At 47.8% G+C, this 15,687-nt stretch overlaps 9 protein-coding genes across 9 annotated transcripts; 4 read left to right on the top strand and 5 right to left on the bottom strand.

Moving 5' to 3' along the window:
• Positions 1–88: 88 nt before the first annotated feature.
• On the bottom strand, positions 89–1,209 carry FMAN_11823 (uncharacterized protein; the record flags this gene model as incomplete). The annotated part of the gene is made up of 2 exons (XM_041824537.1): positions 89–1,144; positions 1,192–1,209. The coding sequence occupies 2 exons, from the start codon at positions 1,207–1,209 to the stop codon at positions 89–91; spliced, it is 1,074 nt and encodes a 357-aa protein (XP_041690007.1).
• Positions 1,210–2,106: 897 nt separating this feature from the next.
• On the top strand, positions 2,107–3,734 carry FMAN_11822 (uncharacterized protein; the record flags this gene model as incomplete). The annotated part of the gene is made up of 2 exons (XM_041824536.1): positions 2,107–3,047; positions 3,104–3,734. 2 exons carry the CDS (start codon positions 2,107–2,109, stop codon positions 3,732–3,734), a joined length of 1,572 nt encoding a protein of 523 aa, XP_041690006.1.
• Positions 3,735–3,971: 237 nt separating this feature from the next.
• Positions 3,972–5,408, bottom strand: FMAN_11821 (uncharacterized protein; the record flags this gene model as incomplete). The annotated part of the gene is made up of 2 exons (XM_041824535.1): positions 3,972–5,038; positions 5,090–5,408. 2 exons carry the CDS (start codon positions 5,406–5,408, stop codon positions 3,972–3,974), a joined length of 1,386 nt encoding a protein of 461 aa, XP_041690005.1.
• A 565-nt stretch (positions 5,409–5,973) lies between these two features.
• On the top strand, positions 5,974–7,077 carry FMAN_11820 (uncharacterized protein; the record flags this gene model as incomplete). The annotated part of the gene is made up of 2 exons (XM_041824533.1): positions 5,974–6,908; positions 6,957–7,077. The coding sequence occupies 2 exons, from the start codon at positions 5,974–5,976 to the stop codon at positions 7,075–7,077; spliced, it is 1,056 nt and encodes a 351-aa protein (XP_041690004.1).
• A 321-nt stretch (positions 7,078–7,398) lies between these two features.
• Positions 7,399–8,253, top strand: FMAN_11819 (uncharacterized protein; the record flags this gene model as incomplete). The annotated part of the gene is made up of 1 exon (XM_041824532.1): positions 7,399–8,253. One exon carries the CDS (start codon positions 7,399–7,401, stop codon positions 8,251–8,253), a length of 855 nt encoding a protein of 284 aa, XP_041690003.1.
• A 141-nt stretch (positions 8,254–8,394) lies between these two features.
• On the bottom strand, positions 8,395–9,441 carry FMAN_11818 (uncharacterized protein; the record flags this gene model as incomplete). The annotated part of the gene is made up of 1 exon (XM_041824531.1): positions 8,395–9,441. The coding sequence occupies one exon, from the start codon at positions 9,439–9,441 to the stop codon at positions 8,395–8,397; it is 1,047 nt and encodes a 348-aa protein (XP_041690002.1).
• A 443-nt stretch (positions 9,442–9,884) lies between these two features.
• FMAN_11817 (uncharacterized protein) lies at positions 9,885–10,487 on the bottom strand (the record flags this gene model as incomplete). Its single annotated transcript, XM_041824530.1, has 1 exon — positions 9,885–10,487. The coding sequence occupies one exon, from the start codon at positions 10,485–10,487 to the stop codon at positions 9,885–9,887; it is 603 nt and encodes a 200-aa protein (XP_041690001.1).
• Positions 10,488–11,213: 726 nt separating this feature from the next.
• On the top strand, positions 11,214–12,302 carry FMAN_11816 (uncharacterized protein; the record flags this gene model as incomplete). Its single annotated transcript, XM_041824529.1, has 1 exon — positions 11,214–12,302. The coding sequence occupies one exon, from the start codon at positions 11,214–11,216 to the stop codon at positions 12,300–12,302; it is 1,089 nt and encodes a 362-aa protein (XP_041690000.1).
• An 87-nt stretch (positions 12,303–12,389) lies between these two features.
• Positions 12,390–14,251, bottom strand: FMAN_11815 (uncharacterized protein; the record flags this gene model as incomplete). The annotated part of the gene is made up of 3 exons (XM_041824528.1): positions 12,390–13,211; positions 13,245–14,161; positions 14,221–14,251. 3 exons carry the CDS (start codon positions 14,249–14,251, stop codon positions 12,390–12,392), a joined length of 1,770 nt encoding a protein of 589 aa, XP_041689999.1.
• Between the last annotated feature and the right edge of the window lie 1,436 nt (positions 14,252–15,687).

Here is a 15,687-nt window from a genome sequence, read left to right as displayed (position 1 = left end):
TTAACTACAGAAGAAACAAATCATGGCTTTGGAACAATAGGGAGAATTAAGCAGCAGAAAACTGAGTAAACATTCTTTTCTCGCAATGCTAATCAGAAGAAGGGGGAGACTTTGGCCACACTTCCCAGTCTATTACGTCCTCCCATCGAAGTATTTCATCACCATCGTCGTCACCATAATCATGATAATAATCATAATCCTCACTCTCATCATCAGGAACAGGCGCTGAGTAATACATGTTCTTCTGTTTGTTTCGTTTGCGCTCAGCTCGTTTCGCTTTTTCAGCCTTGTGTTTCTTGTGTGCCCTCTTTGCCCATTTCATTAACTTGTCAGGGTAGCATATACACCACAACGCAACCTCTCGTGCTGCCATAGCGTCTTCCAAAGCATCGTGAGTGTTGGAACCCTGTCGAATACGCAATTTCAATAAGTCTGCACAGAGGGATTGGAGACTCCATCGACGACCAAAGGAAGCGCCCGTTCCAAACACCGCTTCTGCTGTAAGAATAGCAGTATCGAAAATCTTTCCATGTGATAATCGAAGCCCTTTTAAATCTTGCTGGAGAGATTGTCCAACCATTGCTGTCTCTGTGTTGATATGCTTGAGTAGTTCTTGTCGTGCTGCTTCCCAACCACGGAGAACTTGTCCATGGGATGCGGCTATGGCGAGTGTCGCCGGCCTTATACCATGAATGTTGGTACGCCAGTCAATGATGGGCTCATGAGGTTTGACAAGAGAATTGAGCAAAAGTTCGCCAGTGAAAAAATCGATCACGCATATGGATATAATTTCACTTTCGCCATTTCTGATCCCTGCCATTTCGCAATCTAGGGCAACTGCCTTTCTTTTGGGCTCGAGAAAGGTAGGATGAGTAGCCACAATGATTTGCTTCGTGATAGCGGCTTGTCGAGCGTTCTCTGGAGCTTCCTCCCCCAAGGCATAGCCCTCCCTTTTGAGGCGCTCAGAAGAATGGCATTTGCGGATGAGACGTTCGTATATAACTGAGTTATCTAGTAGTGAGAACCCTTCGTAGTTTTGGTCTTGGAAGTGAAATGGTCGTGGAGCTTGAGGTGATGAGACCTTTACCACTTGGTTTTGAGACAGTATAACCGCCGGCAAGTTCCTATGTTTTGCTTCATTGTGCTGTGACAAGGCTTCAGTGCTACAAAACCATCTGATGCAGTACTCACAGCACTGGCTGCTTTCATGGTCTGTATCTAAACAATGTTTTGCTAATTGGGAATGGGTTTTGAAACGAGTAGAGCATACTCTACAGCATCGCTGGCTGTTCTTGTTGATATGGACCATTGTAGAAGGTTTCTGAAAAGGTCCGCGGTGTAAAATGAAAGATAAAAAGTTGGGGGCGTCTCGAGATATTTGCTTACGGCTGTCTGTTGGGCCTCATCGCTTGCCAGGCCTCCTGAGTCAACTATGTGTTGGCAGTACAGATGCAGGATGGTGGCGCAATCACGCGATCCAGGCAATGCACCTTGGCCCAGTTGCGTAGCCAAGTCCGCATCTGTAGTAACACCAATCAGAGTCCATTTTTTAATTTGCCCTAAGTATTAAAACATAAGAAACGAGACTTGGAGGCAGGTCCCTTCATACAAAGAAAGTCAGGTAACGGGCTGGCATTGTCATACAGATCGATACTAGCAACCAGTTTGCTGTGAGAGCTGTCGGCTGCACAACGGTCAATCATTTCAATCCATCCTTGGAGATTTAAGCTAAGCGCCCTATTGATCCTTTCGTAGTGCGGGGTTTGAAATGCATCCTCAACAAGCTCCGCCATGTCTTGACAATCTACTTTTTCAAGGGCCCGCTATATGCAGGAGGCCGACCACTCTGTCATCCAGCCAGATCTTTCCGGCTGCAGCGGCCATAATCAAGGGTGAGATGTAGGACTTGATCATCAGCACATTTGGATGAGGCCCTCACCTGTGACGTAGGTCTCCTCTCGAAAATAAGAAGGGGCTCTTCCTGTGGATTCTACTCATCTTGGCCCTATTACATATTCTTACAGTCAAAACTCTCATTCTTCTGCATCTAGCATATCAGTTTTCGTTACCTGAGATATGATTTCCTTCCAACAAATTCAATCTGACATGGATGCTAGTCAAAGTCAGCCGGCTCATCTTATTCATGCCACTGCCGAGCGAAAACTGAGGCTCTCGGAGCTTCCTTGGTTCGGCTGTGATGATGGGCTCTCAGAACCAGGCATAACAGCAGAGTACATAACTGGAAGTCTTGAAAGCAACTTCAATGAAATGCACCAGCAAATCGAAGACTTGCAGGTAACGATAAACAATCTTTTGGAAGAAAACAAGACCCTCAAGGTTCAGATGAGAACAAAGATGGAAGATTCGATAACAATGCGACAAAAGATCTGCAAAATGAACGTTGATATACAAGCACTTCTGAGTGAAAGAAAATCAATGGCAGATGAACTTGATATGCTGCGAGCGCAGAGTGCCGTGCGTCCGCTGAGAATGCTTGAAAAAACACAAAGAGGTATCATCGTCAGCAAACTACTTTCTAGATCACAGACAATGGACGACAATTACAACACAGCCGAAGAGAAGGTATCAATTGGTTCTAGAGTTGAGAATACGATATCCGATGTAAAGAGTCCTTTGGACAGCGTCCTGAGTGTCGATGAGGCTCGAAGGCTTTTTAATTCCTTCCAGGATTGGTTTGACGAGCGAGATCTGGATTCAACATCACTGCGCCGTTGCTCAATTTGCCACAAAATGAGGTTTGAGCAAGCTAATCCCGATAGTTCAAACCCTTTTGTCGATGAGTTTTCCACAAGTCTGCAACGGCCTATCACCTGCAGTACTTCTGTCTGCTTGATCTGCTATCTTGAATCTATTCTCAAGTCTGTACAGAGACTACCTGAAACTTGGTGGGAAATTTCAGGGTCAACAGTTCTGATGCCGTGTCCGTGCGGTGCCTGTTCGGGGGATATCACTTTCGAAGATCGTGGGACTTTACAGAAACTACTTGGACTCGTGAAAGTCCAGGATGCAGACGGAAAACTGAGAATGTAGGCATTTATAGAATGTCCTAGCTTCAAATTGCTAATCCTTCCCCTACAAACAGATATGATACTGCACAGCATCTTCTGTCAGTACTCGACACCTTTGATCCGCAGCCAACTTTGGAAGCACGTCAAGTAGCCAAACGACTACATCAACAACTGACTTCGAATGGCATTATGGAACCACTATTTGATCTTAAGATCTCGGAACTACCAACTCTGGAGAACGGTGTACCACACGACGTGAACTCTAGACTTGTCCAGCTTCTCAAGCTGAACGGTGCTGACGAAGTATTGCGTATCCCCATCTTCACTCAGCTTCTGCGACGAGAACATTGTCCGCTTGAATGTTCAATTTGCACTGAACCTATCTACGATCTAATTGATGAAGTATTTGAAAAGTGGGATACCATCTGCAGTGAATACGATGGGGACTGGAAGTGGAAGGTTCTTCCTTTCCCTCGCAAGCTTGGCCAGAGGTGCTCTCATACTGTTGACTTCTGCATGGATTGCTTAGAGAACTACATTGAAGCCCAGCTTGATCAACATGGGAGAGCGATATCATGCCGAGATCAGGACAGTACAATCAATCAGCTCATCAGGATGGCTGTTACTTCAAGTCAAGTAACCAACAACCTACACAGGTCACTGGGGAGCATATACCTGCCTTATGATGGGTCAGGTGCTTATTAATTCTGGGTCGTCGAGACTTGGGTACAATGATAGAACTCGTGGTGATTTATAACATCGAAATCTGTGAAATCTTTGCGTATACCTGGGATTAAATCGCTATACCGACATTCTCAGCCCAACTATGGCCGTAATCACTATTATTCCACAACGTTCATTCATCGGCAACCTAGAAGCTTGTGTCCATAGGGTGGGGTTGCGTTGGATCTGAAGTTTAAGTGTATGGCTGAACTACGAGACCTAGTCGCCCTTTCGAGCTTGTAGGTGCCTATAGCATTGTTCTCCGGGCTCATCGTGTATCATCTGAATCCACGGCAATTCACCAACCATTTTTCGCATAGCCTCCCAAGAGAGGTTTGGCTGAACAGAAGATCTCCACATCGACGATATCCAGCTCGATGTGTCGATAGTAGAGATACACCCCATCAACATTAGCCAAATAAGCAATGGTATGTGGGAATCTTGTTCTTGTTCCATAGCCAAATAGCACTCCTCAAGCTGTGAGGCGAAGATTGGTAGGTGAGATTTCCGTGCCGGGCTACGTGAGAGTGTCGACAAGAAGGCAAGCATGCCAAGCCGCAGGGCTTCGGATACGACAGGGAGATGACCGTTTCCCAGACCGATCAACAGGGTTTGACTCGTGCTGACCTGAGACTGGAAGTCCAACCAATTCAGAGTCCTTTTCGACTTCGAGGATCGATATTGGTTCGCATGAATTGACAAAGTTTGCAATGTCTGATAGCAGCTCATCAATGCGGGATACACTATCAGCCAGGGCATAATGCTTGGAGGTCTGATGACGCCAATAGGCTGTTGCAGGTATGAATAGTCGAAAGGAAAGTACAGTGGCCGACCTGTCGCCAACGACATTCTAAGGTCGACCTGCTGGATCTTGAACAATAGTTTAGAGTCCAACGGCACCGGCTTTGTCTCGCGCAGTTCCAACAACCTCCTCAGTCCGTCAAGGTGTGTTGAAACAGCATCAAAATCTCGGAATGACTCAGCTGCAAAGAGAAGAATTAATATGATGAATATCGTGGAGTAGGATTGTTGCCCGGAAGCATCGCGAAGACTGCTGTTCAACGACGAGAGGACGGTGCAGAGTATTCGCTGCGATCGAAGTGATAGCTTGGTACCAGAACATAAATCATCCACGGCATATGTAGCCAGGAACATCGACTCTAGCAGAGTCTTGTTCTCGTATAGCAATGTCAAGTTGTCGATCATTTTGTGTTCTTGGAGGTCTCTGTTCTCGAGATATGTCTCAAGAGGATATGCTGCGTCGAGCAGGGCGTTGAACTTGACGACTACAATATTGAGTCAGTATTTACCTTTCAATGTGGACCTACAGTACATACCTAACCGCCATGCAGTTGATGGCAAGCGAGATGAGTCAAAGCCAAGCTCATTTGTTCGGGCTTGTAGTGACTTTGAAAGGGGCCCGCAACTTGTTAATAGGCAAGGAGACGTGATCTCTGGGGATTCGGTAGTCTTCCCGACACTTTCCGTTGCGGCGACTATCTCTGATGCCTTACGCGCCTTTCTTCTCGATCGGCGTGAGTCTTGGCGTACATTGACCCCCTTCATACACCGACTGCGAATCGAGGCTCGACTACCGGATTCGAGTGGACGCCCGTGGCCATCAACAGTAAGGAACGTGAACTCAGTGGCTGGCATTGGATCAGATGTTTACGGATGGGGACTGAGTGGTGCTGACTGACCCGAAAAAGGGCTTCAATCTGGCCCAAATCTCGCATCTGCTCAGCCTCGATCCTCCGTCACGGACCCTGGCTGAAATTAATCAGCGAAACTCCGCTTGACCAGATTGATACCTGAATTAGGCTAAGCGTTATCTCTGTCCTGTTCGGATTTTGGAATACTCCGATTTAGCGTAGATCTTATCCAGTGTACTAGCCGCTTTAGGACATCGATGTGGTCGTGTCATCGTCAATCCGACAACTGCGGAGGGGTATGAGAGGCACTGCCAACAGAGCTGAAAGGCTAGGCCGTTATTGCGGAAAATGAAACGCGTTTTCCTCAAGGTGACCATATTGATGTCTAAATTCAGGTAGAGTACACGTTGATCATTAATTTCGGAACATAGATGTGTCTAGAAATGATATGGAGTACATCTAAAGCCATTTATAAAATGGGCTTGTTTCCTCAATGTGACAAATGTTCATAACAGTTTTAGTCACTTCATCTTACCAATTCTACTAACCATCTCTCTTGTTATCTCATTATGGCTAAGAACGCATCTCCCTCCCGAAGTGCATCCTCTCAAGTGCCTCCACTTACCCTATCCGTCGGCCAACTTTTTGTCCAATCCCAACTATGCACCAAGCCACAATTGCCTCCCAAGGACCTCGACCTCTCAGGCCAAACGGCGATCATCACCGGGTCAAACAATGGAATCGGCTTTGCATGTGCCAAGCTTCTGCTCCAGCATAACTTGAGCCATCTCATCATGGCGGTGAGATCTGAAGACAAGGGCACTGTTGCCGCTGAGGAGCTTCGTCGAACATCAGCGTCAACAAGTCCCCAGATTGATGTTTGGAAGCTCGACATGGGATCTTACCGCTCGATTGAGGACTTTGCAAAGCGCTGTGAGACTCTGCCTAGGATAGACCTTGCCATTCTCAACGCTGGTATGGGCGATATAACCTTCCACCTTAACAAGGCTACAGGTCATCAAGAGATTGTGCAGGTCAACTTCCTCTCTACCATGTACCTATCCGTTCTTCTCTTGCCTATACTCAAGAGTAGGACTCCAACTTTGAGGCCAGGCCGCCTCACTATCGTCAGTTCGGGAACAGCCATGCACTGCGAATTGCCCGAAGCCAAGGCAGACCACATCATCTCTGCACTCGATTTAGAAGCCAATTTCGATGGCATGGGGCATTACGGGAAGTCTAAGCTTCTCGGCCACTTCTTCATCGACAGACTATCTCAGCACGTTGACCCCAGTGATGTTATCATCAACCTTGTCGACCCCGGCTTGACCAAGGGCACAGGACTTATGAACAAAGGCTCTTGGCTCATGAAGCTCGGCATGGCCATAGGAACAAGGCTAGTCGGTCGTACACAGGAGCAAGCTGCCTCATCTTACGTTGATGCCGCGATTATCAAGGGAGAGGAATCCCATGGATCGTATATTATGGATTGGAAGATCTACCCGTAAGTACTCATGTGACGCATTGTTCTACAATCGCTGATAACTTCCAGGTTCGGCTCGTACTACTACACTGAAGAGGGCAAGGGTGTTCAGGACAGAATCTGGAGGGAGGTGATGGATGAATTTGCGTTTGGTCATATGGAAGAGATTATATGTTCTTTAAAGAAGTAGCCTGCGAGTCCGTGGGATGTAGACGGACACCTTGGATTATTTTCGGACTCGGACTCGGGATAATGTGTAATGCTAGACAGGTATGGACAATTTCCTTTTGCAGACGATTATGCGACAATGTCAGCACTAGTGATCTGCGCGCATGAAAGCGGCACAGGATCAACTCTTATCATCAATCACACCCTTTTTATATAAATAATGCTCATTTGCTCATTTCTGGCGATTTTGACTGGTTTGTCATACCATATAACATCATATCTTGTTGTTCGTCCCCCGCATCTCGTCTGACAGTGCATCTCCTCTCCTCGTCTCATCTTCATCATGAACAAAGTCATTTCCGGCTCCAACGCTTTGGTAGTGGGCGGTACCAGCGGTATTGGCTACGCAATCGCCAGCCGTCTGGCAACATCCCCCAGTTACCAGTTCTCAGCAATCACCATTGTAGGCCGGACAAAGCCTCAGGTCATGCCAGCTGAGAAAGTCTCATTTCGCTCCGTCGATGCAACATCAATGCACGCCTTGAAAGAGTTCGCGCAAGAATTCCGAAGCAATAGCCAGAACAGCCCTCTTGACCTTCTCGTGATGACGCAGGGAATCATGTCGTTCGCTGGACGGACTGAAACACCTGAGGGGATTGACAGGAAGATGGCTTTGCACTACTACGGTCGTCAGCTCCTAATCAGAGAGCTGAGCTCCATTCTGAGCCAGGATGCGAAGGTTCTTCTCGTGTTGGACGGTCTCAATGGCAGTCCAGAGAAGTTGAACTGGGATGACCTCGACCTGAAGGAAACGTTCAGTCTTGCTCACGCTGCAAACCACTGTATCACCATGAATGACGCAATGGTACAGTACCGCGCACTTCAAAGCCAAGGTTCCAAACAATTCTTCGCACATGGATATCCTGGAGTTGTAAATACAGCGACACCGAAGAACTCGGCTTGGTATTTCCGAGCTGTGTCAAAGGTTGCTTCGAAACTGGTTGGTCTGCAGCCTGAGCAGTGTGCTGAAAGACAACTTGATGGACTGTACAAGGCTGCCGATGAGTTGCAATCGAAGGAGAAATCCTGGGCTTGTATCGATAATCATGGAAAGGTGATTGGAGGGAAGAAAGAGTGGAGTGAGGAGGAGAGAAGGAAGATTGCAGAGCATACTTGGGCTCTTGTGGATCGGACATGAGACGTCAGATGCGATGGGCACGACACTTTATTGAGAATGATATAGCAAAACTGGTTCAGTATTTGGAAGCTGATAATTCACCAAAAAGAAATTCAAACCTCAAGAGCTATTGAGATCTGCTTGTTCTGCTTTGTGTGCCTCTTACGCCGCCCCCATCTCGCGGAGTACCTTCTCGACAACTTCGCCCTCACAGTCAACCGCATAATCCAAAGGCGTCTTTCCAGACTTTGTTTTCGCATGAATATCTGCCCCTGCTTCGACCAAAAGCTTAGCTTTTGTCTCCGATTCACATCCGCTTCTGCAAGAAGGGTTCCCCGCCACAAGATGTAGAGCCGTCTCGCCATCATTGTTAGCCGCGTTCACTTTTCCTCCGCTCTCGATTAGAGTCTGTAGCGACGCAGTTTCTCCCCATGCTGCAGCACAATGAAGAGCTGTTGCCCCTTCATCGTTGGCTGTCTCAAGCTCAATCCCAGCTTTGACCAAGTCTCGCACTAGTTCTGGTGAGCTCTGCGCAGCGCGATGCAGAAGTGTATCACCGCCTTCGCCTCTGAGATTTACATTTGCTCCACCGTTAATGAGAAGCTTGACGCATTTTGGTCCGTCGCTCATTGCGTGATGTAGCACTGGATCCCCATTGTTGTTCACGTCATTTATATCAGCGTCAGTGTCAAGCAGAACTTTGACAATCTCGGTGTGCTCATGAGCTGCTGCAATATGCAAAGCCGTGTTTCCATAGCAGTCTCTTGCCGAGATATCTGCTCCAGCATCTATGAGGAGCTTTGCAATTTGTGTCTCCCCAAATAATGACACGACATGCAGAGGTGTTTCTTCATCGATATTGCGGCTGTCAACATTCGCTCCCGCCTTCAAGAGAATTTCGGTGATTCGCACATCTCCACCAGCAGCCGTGTTGTGCAATGGTGTGACGCCATCATAGGTTGCTGCAGAGACGTTGGACCCAGCTTCGATGAGCATTTGCACAGCTTTCTCATCGCCGAATTGGGCGGCATAGTGAAGCGGCGTGAAGTCACGAACCGTTTGTGTAGCTGATACGTCGGCACCGTTTTGTAGAAGCTCTTGTAGTCGTTGGTTGTTTTGGTGAAAAGCTGCTTGGTGCAGAGTTGTGATTTCTGCGGGATCATCGCTGGGGGCATGGCATGGACAAGTTTGCATTGGTGCGTGAGACATTGTAAACGATTTTAAAATGCTAGAGGAGGATGTTAAATTGACTTCGAAATTTTATGATATATGAGAAGCCATGTGAAAAAACGTGAATTTTTAGTTGGAGCTATCCAGGCAGCAAGTCGGTCATTGCCATTTAGAGTCTTTGATGAAGCTGAGGCTAGCTGAAACCTAGGCTCGAATTGGAAGGTATCACAAGAACTTGACGGCAACATCCGAGAGCATGCTTCTACCAGGCTTGGAGTTCGAGGAAATTCGAGTTTTATGAATAGTTGCGTGTGCTAGGTAATTTCTTGATGTGATGGCACTGTATCGTCCCTAATTGTTCCAAAATGTTGATGTTAATTATCACAAACATCACTCTTGTAGCCTCCTTGACATCGCATGATATTCTATGGTTTCCCCGTTTGCAATCCATCAAAAGTCCCAGAGAGACTGTTTGGATTGCCTTATACATACCCCAAATCCTTGAATGCCCTCTGCAGAATCTCCCGAATGACGTTCTGCTTCCTGTTATTGTACTCCATGACATCCTCCCCATTCTCAACACTTGCCTTTGCAGCCTCCCTCTTGATACTCTCATAGGCCTTCTTATCATCCTCATTCTTCCTCAACCAATCTGCAAAGATCTTGTGTCTCAACACCTCGGGGCATCCAGGCCCCCAAACATGCAGATTTGTCGGCACTGGTTCATAATCGCAGAAGAAGCGATTTCCATGCCATCCCGGCTCTCGTAAAAGAAAATGAAAGCCAACGTCTTCAAGAGCCTGTACGTAGGATGCTTCATCATTGAGGTCATTGACAGTCAGGTCAATGTCGATGACGGCTTTGGCTGGAAGGCCTGGAACGCTTGTTGAGCCGACGTGATTAATTGAGATTGCTTTGTCGCCGAGAGCAGACTCGATGCGAGCTTTTGCGCTGGTGAAGAGCTCAGGCCATGCTGGATCTGGCTCTACGATGGCGATGGGGTGTTTGTATTTGCGATGTGCAATCCTTTCGATTGGAGCGCCGTCATCGTAGTCTTTTAGCAGTTCTTCAATTGTAGGCGTCATGGTGAGATCTGACAAGGCAAAATGGACGTAAATTCTATTGACGCGTTGCTGCAGTGTGTATAGAGGGAGATAATGCTGGGTATGGCACGAGTTAGCGCAGGTTATAAATGGTGTTGGAGGCTCAGATTGACTGCGATTCTACTGTTTGGGCTGCACTAGGTCAGTTGTTTCCCCGCACCCGACGGCAACCCTCCCCCCTGCCGTGGCGGGGTGACTCACTCGCCGATGAGACGACTAATTGATTGACAGTTAACGTTTATGACATCTAAACGAAGTATATCAGCCATGGATCACTAATACCACTGGATTAAGTTATTTAATTCTTGCCATGTCGAACCGGTGTTAAACTAAATTGACTTGCTCTTTAAGATCAAGTATATGCCATGAGGTACTCCCGCACAGTAATCAAGGCTAGCAAGAGCCCATTCTCGAAACAAGGTGATTGGGAACATTATACACTTCCTCGACTTCACACGTGCATAGAGTGCTATTCATGGCTAGTGGACTCTTGAGAATGGAAGCATTGTATCTCACAGTGATCGGGTGACTCAATCCCTGCAAAGATCATGCATCTGGGCAATTACCAACACGTCAGATATGGATATGCACTGCTCGCCAAGAATGTTAAAGAACTTTTGCAAGGCTTATGTTTCCAGACAGATAAGCAACCCCGCTCCTCAATGCACTGAAGACGACCCGTTTTGAGGATTGCAAACTACAATCAACATGGCTTCAACTGCAGGCAGAGTGAATGGTCTCATGCGATCGAATGAGGCACTGCCGCTGACGGTCAACGAGCTTACGAAGCATTGGTTTACTCAGATTCTCAACAAGTGTGTTCAAAATGTTGAGGTCATCGAGACCGTCCACGGAACGGCTTCCAAGATATCGATCAAGTTGACGTTCGAGAATGGTAACAGTGACAGCGCCAGTAACGTTTGCGTCAAAGGCGGATTCAATACCGACATTCGAGAGACTTTGCCTTTCCTCTACGCCATTTACCGACGTGAAGCTGAGTTCTACTACTATCTTGCCCCAAAGCTCAAGATCCCTCTCCCGGTGGTATCATATACTGGCACAGATACTGTGAACGGACAGGGTATCGTTGTAATGGCCGATCTCAAAGCCCAAGGCTACACATTTGGTAACCCACTTGAGACATGGCCGGTTGAGAGAGCGAAGATGAGTGTCGGGCAGCTAGCTATCCTTCATGCCAGCACCTGGGGAGATAAAGGTGACTCAATTCCCTCAGTGAGCGGAACTGTTACAATCAGAGATGCAATCCTAGGTTTGCTGGCTCCAGAAGAATGGGATAAACGTTTTGCTCCAGATGCGAGACCTCCAGTCCCTAGGTTTATGGAGGATAGAGAGCGCATGACTGCAACATTCAAGGCTCTTTGGGAATCAGACTCCAAAATGAAGTGCCTCGTCCATGGTGATGCACACATTGGAAACACATTCATATCACCCACAGGAGAGCCTGGTTTTCTCGACTGGCAAATCACCCATGCTGCATCGGCCTTGCACGATGTTGCTTACTTCATCGGCGGGTCACTGTCAATTGAAGATCGCCGCACTCATGAGAAAGACCTCTTGCAGTCGTACCTCAGCACCCTGAAGCACGCGGGCGGTCCGCAACTTGAGATCGAGGATGTTTGGGAAGAATACCTACGACAAACCTTTCACGGCTTTGCGTGGGCCCTTGCTGGGCCACTGATGCAGAGCCGCGAGATTGTTGATGCCATGGTGGAACGACACTGCGCGGCGATTGTCGATCACAAGAGTATAGAATTACTTGAGGGCCAGTCAGTGTGAAAGAAACTAACAATGTTGCATATGAATAAAGTACTATTTGCAATAGAGGCGGATTCCTAAAGGTCTGTCTGATCCTGCAACAGGTGATCACCACCACCGTGCAGACATGTCTCGAATTGAGTTAGTGCCGCAATGAACCGCCCCCATTTCCACATGATGGCTTTTCCAAACATCGATAAACTTGATCTTCATTCCAACCTTGGCATACGTCTTTCTGATTTCCTCTCCAAATACATCCTTCCCGTCGATGACCGGGCCCCATGGGTAAGGTGCAACGCAAGTGTTGTAGCCAGTAAGAACGAGGTTGTTTACGACAGCAGGGTAGAATGCCCCGAGTTTGAAATTCGACCCTTGAAGTTCAGACTCGTGGGTTTCAGCGAACAAAGCTGCAATGCCAGACACCTGGGTTGCGTTGAACAAAACTGGAATGCGCACGATGTCCTCATCAGTAAGTCCAACTTCCCGCTTGAGAATCTTGATGTTGCCGTCAATCCGCTGAGCAGCCCATTCGTTGAGGTTCCTCAAGTGCGTCATGCATAGTAATTGGTCGATGGTAGGTATAAAACTGTCAATATCGTCCTTGCGTGAAAGAGCGGGAGTCGATCCATGCCCGGCCTTTTGCTTGTCTTCAAGAATCCTGATAGCTAGACGAGGATCACTGATGACTGCAACCCAACCTCGATCGTTCTTGGCGGGAATGAATTGGAGGAATTCGTCGACATGACCGACTGGGAGCCAGGAAGTATCGAGCAGAAGTGGCTTCTGTGACTCTTGAGCTTCAAGGTAAGAAAGAATATGATGGCGATCGATGTCGTCGTCGCCATGAATGAGACGTCCAGCCGGCCAGGTCTTGCCGTTGAAGGTATAGGGAGGAATGGATTCGATGTTGCCGCCAGCATCAACATTACTCTACAATGCTCCGAGATGCTGCACTACACCAACCCCAGCTTTTCGGAAATACAGAAAGAGGTGTCGACCACCCTGTCGCTCATCTCCGGGACATCGAATCATGATCCGGATAGATACTGTTCCATTCGGACCAGGCATGCTTGCGTAGCCTGGCTCGACAAAGTCTTGAATCCATCGATCACTTAGTTCCTTGAACAGGTACAGGTCCTTCTTCAAGCCAGTAGCCTTGGTGATTGAGGCAAGGGTGTTGGTGAAGTTCACAAGATAATGGTTCCGGTCTTCCCCGCTGGCGAGGACTTGTTCGACCTTTTGAAGATGATGGTGCGTGAGCACGGGTGCGACACGTAGCATGACTGTGTCAGATGACTTGGTATCTCCGACTTGAACGGTGAAGCAAACAGTGACACGCCCATCCCAACTCTCAGGACGTTTGGTGTCCCAAGTCTCGGGACGTCTGGTATATCGAGCATCAATGCCAAGGTCAAGACCAACCTCTAGCTCCCGTCGAGAGAAGATATGGTTGTTGTCAATGTACACCCAATCATTGCCTTGCTTCTGGAAGATGCGGACAGCGTCTCGCTGGGTCGCATTGGAAACTGTAACGGAACCGTTTACGTTTCCGACGAGGGCTGGGATAGGGACAGTCTTGAGGGGTGCGAGATATTCGGGGGATCTCTGGGTGTTGTCAGAAGCATCGTGGCAATCGTCAAGGTCCTCGTCGAGGATATCCGTGTCATCGAGACCCTCAAACATAAGAGCCAAACGGGAGCATCTCCGATCTGTATCGCCAATGTTGGGGAGGAAAATGGCACCGTGCGTTTCATTCCATCGTGTTTTGTCAACCGTGTCGGAAAGGCCGTCTATGTCGACTCGTCCATCGCGGTTGGTGTCAGCACGAATGTCGGCCTTGACATGAAGTTTCGGAGGACAGGCTAAAGCCAGTGGAAGGTCTGAATAGTAAGTGGTCAGAGACAGATCTGGAGAATTGAATGCTCTGTGGGGTCCATACTGCAAAGGACCAGAAGGTGAAGAGGGCGCATTGCTGCGGTGGAGGGATGCACAGAGGAGGTGGGAGTAAGAATGAGTGCTGAAGCGTGTGTCGTTTGAGCAAAAGGACTGATGCTGGTGATGCAGATAGTGCAGATGATGCGAGGGATGATGCAGAAGACGAGGCTGATGATGATGAAGTTGATGAGGCTGAATGAGAAGATTTATGGTGATGATGGTCAGGTTAGAAAGGAACTCGAGTAGTCGCAGGTTTCATGCGTTTAGGTCATTGCTTGGTTTTTAAGAGCACCTGCGTTGGGAGCTGCCCCGTTTCGTACAGACGGGAGGAGGTGGGAGATGGGTGCTCTTACCTTAACACGACTCGCCACCCTAATGGCAGCTTCTCCAGGGGCGACATGGACAAGTACGAATGAAACAAAGACAAGGAACCAGATAGTTGACAATGAAGTCAGCTTACTACACTTTGCAGCTGACGTGCCGGACTTCCTATCATACTTCTTCGAGAACCACTTCTTGGATATCAATATCAGCACTTCCTACGGACGGACAGTACTTCACTATGTAGCGATGAGAGGATCCATGGCTTGCGGTCTGGTGTTGATAGATCAGGTGAAAAATCTCTCTGCTCTAGACAAAGATGGAAGACTTGTAGTAGACTATGCGCTCGAGGCTGGTTTCGACGAGCTGGCTTCGTCTCTGTTAGTATCAGGGTCTCCTCTTCCTCGGGGCCAGGTTGCAGCCACAGGCAAAATGATACAGGATTTGACATCTAATAAAGGGCTACAACTGGCCCGACGACGAGAATTCGAGGCTGCTATCATGGATAACAATCTTGAGCAATGTAAAGTAGCTCTCAGCCAGGGTTGTTTGATCAACCAGCCTTTACCAAGCTGTCGCTCTTGCACCTCTATCTTCACCGCTATAAGAGCTCAGAAGCTCGTCCTCATCAATTGGCTGCATGGCGAGGGTGCAAGCACTAATAGCTCCTTCTGTAAGTAACACCCGACTCTGAACTTGTTTTCTTCCGCAGCTACAACTATGGACTCATCGCCTTTCATCGACAAGTTGTTATCAGTGGTTTTAGAGTCTCGATCACTCACTCGAGCACAGCTTATCATTTGGATTAACCAAACTATCAGCAATAACAAGATTAACGTCTTGAAACTCATATTGAGCCAGTTCAGAGAAATTTGAACGAATATTAGTAGATCAAACCTATGCAGTTAAGAGTACAGTTTAATAACATAGCCAGTAACGCATGGAAGGGGGAACTTGATTCTGCTCTTGGTACTTCAGTTGAAGCGTTCAAATCCGCACTAATTAATGGCCATAACCCGGTCGACTTTCCAAACAGGATGCCGCTGCAAGTTGCGTCAACTGAAAATTCTGAGATGTTGAAGTTCCTGACTCAGCAAGGAGCCCATGTAAATGTGTTTGATAAGCATCACCATACGTCTTTGATCATCGC

Source organism: Fusarium mangiferae, assembly GCF_900044065.1.
Source record: "Fusarium mangiferae strain MRC7560 genome assembly, contig: FMAN_scaffold018, whole genome shotgun sequence".
Taxonomy (NCBI): domain Eukaryota; kingdom Fungi; phylum Ascomycota; class Sordariomycetes; order Hypocreales; family Nectriaceae; genus Fusarium; species Fusarium mangiferae.
This window is presented reverse-complemented; position numbering and strand designations above follow the sequence as displayed.